Source organism: Oryzias melastigma, linkage group LG21 (assembly GCF_002922805.2).
Source record: "Oryzias melastigma strain HK-1 linkage group LG21, ASM292280v2, whole genome shotgun sequence".
Lineage (NCBI taxonomy): Eukaryota > Metazoa > Chordata > Actinopteri > Beloniformes > Adrianichthyidae > Oryzias > Oryzias melastigma.
This window is the reverse complement of record NC_050532.1, coordinates 1,650,540-1,655,813: the sequence shown is the minus strand read 5'-3', so window position 1 is coordinate 1,655,813 and position 5,274 is coordinate 1,650,540. Positions and strand designations below refer to the sequence as shown.

At 37.8% G+C, this 5,274-nt stretch overlaps 1 protein-coding gene across 1 annotated transcript in view; it reads right to left on the bottom strand.

Moving 5' to 3' along the window:
• Positions 1-174: 174 nt before the first annotated feature.
• ccdc80 (coiled-coil domain containing 80) overlaps positions 175-5,274 on the bottom strand; it is a 25,920-nt gene continuing 20,820 nt past the window's right edge. Inside the window, exons 8-10 of the mRNA XM_024286741.2 lie at positions 2,845-2,948; positions 588-671; positions 175-517 (exon numbers count right to left, since the gene is read on the bottom strand). Coding sequence (XP_024142509.1) covers positions 225-517; positions 588-671; positions 2,845-2,948 — 481 coding nt within the window. The 3' untranslated portion in view covers positions 175-224. The remainder of the gene's footprint in view (positions 518-587; positions 672-2,844; positions 2,949-5,274) is intronic.

Below are 5,274 nucleotides of genomic sequence, written 5' to 3'. Positions count from 1 at the left end.
ATGTATCCCTGATCTTCTAAAATCTCAGATAAAATCCGATCTGATAAATGATGGCTTGTTGGTTACCGTTATGTTCAGCCTATTGTCGCATATGGTGTGTGTCAAAAGCACATTGTAAGGTTTACTCAGCAGAACATTTAAGGCACTCACTCCATTTTTTTATAGAAGTAAGACTTTAAAATGAAGGAATGTTTAATACTGAAGGCAGCTGGGGAGATCCTCCCCTAATAATCATGTCCGTATCTGTGCTGATGGTAGCCGTAGCCTCCATACTCGTCTTCTGGGCAGCGCATGCCGAGCGACTGCTGGATGGCCATCTCCTGCCTGCGCAGCTGCATGGAGTCCACCAGGTCGTAAATGTTATCCATGATCCACATGGGAGTGGGGTACCAGGACTTGATGTTGCCATCCTTCCCGACGAGCAGCATGGAGAAGTATTCTGGGCTTATCTGGAAGTAGTTCCGCACGTCATTCACCAGAGTGGGCGAGAGCCCTTCACGGTCCACGGTGGCACTCCCTGGACAGATCAGAGGGTCCGATTAGAAACAAAGAACAGCTCGAATGCTTTCAGTGTTTTGAGATGTTACCATTGATGGGATAGAGCTCCAAGACTCCTTCCATGTCTAGCAGCTCCTTACCAGACAGCCTCAGAAGAGCAATGTGCCTCAGACCTGCATTCACGAGAGAAGACATGGGGAGAAAAAACATATTCAGGGAAAGATCAATGTTTTTTTTTGTTATCACAATCATTAATTTTATTAATCCTAATCAAGCAACGTAGAGAGGTTCCTAAGACTAAACAGAGCTTATTGTGTTTGTCTCTTTTTTTCCACCAAAATTTCAAAAATTATTTTTTCTGTCTTCAATAAAATCTATTTCAGCCACTTTAAACAGTTTACGCTTTATAAGTTCTCGATTAAAGCTTATTTTGGAGAAAATGTATGTTTGCAGAAACAGACCAAGTTCCTGTATGTATTTATATTTGTGAGAGGGTGTTGACCTTTACTCGCAACAAACCAGTGTTTCCTCTGCTAGTGTGTGGATTCTTCATAAAACATTCACACTATAGTGATTCTCCTGCTCCTTTCTGCATGTTTTTCGGTACGTAAAAATTCAACCACACTTTGGACAATTTCAGCAATCTTGGTACCAAAACCTTCAGGTCGTTCAGAACATTACTGTTTGTTTTATGTGTTCATAAACTTTATAGTTTTTGAAATATTGATCATAGTATGCCCCATAGGAAATTATGAGAAAGTCTTCAAATTCCTTATTTTTACTTAGATTTGCAACAAGCCTATAAATATATTTATTCATGGGCTATGTTTGGATATTTTATAGTAGTTTTAAAAAAAATAATTTATCTTTCATTTTATCATTATCCAAGCTCATTTAGCTCATTTGTTATCTACTGAGGGTTTTTATGCTAATTTAGAGTTTAGCATCTACTTTAGCAACAGGCTAACATTTTGGCTAATTTTGTTTACAGAGGAATTTTCAGCTATTTAGGAGTTTAGCTAATATTTAAGCAAATAGCTAGCTTTTTTTTTTTTGACTAATTTGGTTTACTGAGGAATTTGCGTATGGTTTACTACGTATTTAAGCAACATGCTACTTTTTTGGGGCTAATTTGGAGTTTAGCTCATATTTAAGCAACATACTAAATACAGTATTTTTTCAAAATTGGCATGGAATGAGGATTTTTTAAACAATTTTACAACACATTTTCAGACATTTAGGTAAACTTTGGAACTCTTTCATAGTTCTTTAACAAAATTTCTAGTCTTTTAGCAAATTTAACACAAATAGCTTTTGCATTTTCAGCAAATCCCATTAGCAATTAATTTAAATTGCATCACCATTTTTAGCAAAAAGCTTTAGCATCTTCAGCGACTACTTTTAGCAAAACAACATCCACACTGGCATTTTCGCAGGTAATGCAACTTTTCTCGTTTGCTTAGATCTACTTGCCCTACTCTGCATCACCCTTTAGCCCTTTCTACTCCTCTTACTGCCTCACCTTTTGTCAGATATATTTTTCTTCTAAACAAGTGGGCAGAACCATGTTTGAAAATGATGTGACTTATATTGTGTGACCACGTGCAAACGTCAAGAATCCAGTGGTGACCAGAATCACTGGAACATTAGCCAAACTGAATCTGGGCCATTTGCCTCTGCTCAAGCATCCATACACTTTTTGGCTCATAAAAACTCAATCACTCAAACAGTTTCACCATCTTGGTATCAAAACATTTATCTCCTTCGGGATATTACTGCTTGTACTTTTGGTATTAAAATATCTTACGGTTTTTAAGATTTTATGCAATTTATGCAGGTTTTTCTTTAGCCCTATTAAAAAAAAAATGGGAAATTCTCCATTGTGTAGTTTTAAAATTTAAGCAACCTTGTTAGCAAAACATTCAGCAAGTTCAAGACATTATTGCTTTTGGTTTTCATATTTTTTTTACACATTTTAAAATTTTTCGCATTTGATTTTTCAGCTTCATGGAAAGGCTCTTTGAAACCTTTACAATGTTGGAATCAAAACGTGCAGGACATTCATACTCTGTAGGTACTTTAAATATTCACTACAGTTTTTGAAATTTTATGCAAATGTTTTTCAAAGGGTAACTAAACACTAAATCAGCTTTTTTTGTCTGTCGACATCTATAAATGGGACTTTAAAAGTGTTGCAATCTGTCCACTTATTTCTGAGTCATAATAGAAGCTCCACTGGTAACATAGCTAAACTATACTTGAGGCATTCATACCTGTCAGCGCAGTGGTGAACTAACAGATCAGTTCCAGTTTTCTGAAGGCACTAGTTGGTTTCATGTAACTCACCCAAATTACAAGCCTGCCTGTTTAAACCGTAAAGTTGTTGCTGATAGGACCAATCCTCGTCGCTTGGGGCAGAGATGATGAGCAGGCGGCGTCTCCATCGAAACCTACAATTACGAAAAAAAAAACAACAAAAAACTTGAATTCAAAAGTCTCTGTGGTGCATGAGTGAAAATAACTGCAAGTGGAAACTGCTCGTTTGTACTAAACATCCTCCCATGCAATTACTGCCAAATGGGGACAACCCAAAATTATGCTTCAAAAACCCTCTGAAACCTGCACTTTCTATAGTTTCCATAGAAACCAAAAAGGTCCCGTCTGCTTTTGATACTTCCTTAAATATGTTATAACATTGACTCAGGCCTGGGAAACTCCAGAGGATTCATTTCAATACTCACTCTAAGGAAAATCATGATTTTTGTGTTTTTTACATGTTTCTGTGGCATTTTTTGATGACTGAGGACATATATAAAAAAAATTAAGCTCAGAATTGAATTTATGAATGTTTTGTTATTTGAGTCGCTGTGAATCAGGAGCAGACGAAAAAAAAATGCAGTTTGAAGAGCCTATTTGTCATGCAGAAACTACACAGGGCGGGGCTAAAAGCTACCTGCTCCGCCCCATTGGGAAGCATCCGCTTGATCCATGAACGTCTTTGTTTTCCTCGTCTGAGCTGGAATCTGGATCTAAACTGTACGACTGAATCGCCCCAATATTGCTCATCATTTTGGTCTCATCCATAATGTTACATTGGGTGTGTGAGGGGCTGTAAGCTACTGGGAGAGCATGTAAATAGATGGATGATGGGAAATAAGAGCAGGCTTACTTTGCACCAATTGTCCCCCCAATAACCAGAGGTGAATTTCTAATGAACTCCTGCTGCTCTACAGAAACTATGTCCAAAAAACACTTTTTCCATCAGATTTTTATTTATATTATTTAATCTGATTCATGCTACCAATACTTCCAACATGAAGCAATCATATGAGATAGCAACGAACATAAAAGCTGACAACAAAACAAAAAGCCCCCCAACAGGCCTGAAAATATGTCCACTGGTATCTCCACCTTCCTCATCAATATTAATGGGCACGATTGAATGATCCTGAATGATCGGAGGAACCATGTTGGCCCGGCAACTGCTCCAGTTGGATGCAACTATGTCCTGGGGGGATGGCTCAGATTTAGGGGAATGTCTACCTCATTGATTCTAAAAGAACAATTCTAGTTCCTCTGCCTGAATGATAAGTCCTGAGACCCCACCCTGGAGCCACAACAGAGAGAGGGTTTGTTGGCAAATGCCTCATACCTGGACCTCTGTCTTCAGGGTCCAAAACAATCCCGTTAAAGTGTTTTCAGTGATCTTTTGATTGTGATTATGACTTTATAGCTAAAATCAAAAACCTGTTTCATTTTCTAAGAAATAGTTCAGAAGATCATCAGGAGTTCATTTAAAATTTGCATCTGAGTTAACTGTTGCTGTGGAGTAAGCCTGCACTTATATCCCATCATCCCTATGTACTATAGCTTACAGCCGCTCATATTAGTGCAACAAAAATGGTGAGCAATATTGGAGCTATCCAGTTTTAATCAAGATTCCAGCTCAAACGAGGAAAACGAAGATGTTCATGGATCTATTTGTCTGTAAGTGGATGCATCAGAATTGAGTGGAGCAGGAAGGTTGTGACCTGCCAGTTGTATAGTGTACAACTAAAAGCTTTTTCAAACAGCATTTTGCTCCATCTGATCCTGACTCACAATGATTTGAATAAAGAAATCTTATGAAATTCAAATTTAAGCTAATTTTTCTTCATGTATGTCCTCCAAAATGCCACAAGAACATGTTAAAAACACCAAAAACAGGATTTTCATTGGACTGGATCTTTAGCTTTCTGATCCCCCGTCATCGTGGAACGTCGTCTTGAGCTCGTATCTATGACTGAGAGATACAGATTAGATACAGTTGGGCTAGGAAACCAATTTTCTCCAAAAGGATTATACTTTGTTCTTTTCTGGAGATGCTTAGAGTTTGAGGCAATGGAGAAAAAGTGGAACTCTCTGTGACGCCCCAAAGCTTGAAGCCTTAGCTGAGCTTTAACTCAGTCCAGTTCACTCATTCCACATAAGTCAAAGTCAAGGTTCGGGGGCCGGATTAGTTCTATAATATATTCTTACGGAGAGTAAATTATTAAAAGTTTTACAAGGTTTAAGTTGATTTATTCCTGAATAATATTTGTATTATTCATAATTATGTTAAAAAGTTACGGTTTTAAAGTTTTAAAAATTGGCATTCTGCTAGCTTTTTGGACTATTTGGGCATTCACTAAGATTTTTTTAGGCTATTTTTGTGGGGATTGGGATCAGGGGGTGATTAGGTTAACTTGTTCCACCTGGTTTCCATCCTCCTAACGAATGCACCTGTAGTTCCCTCCT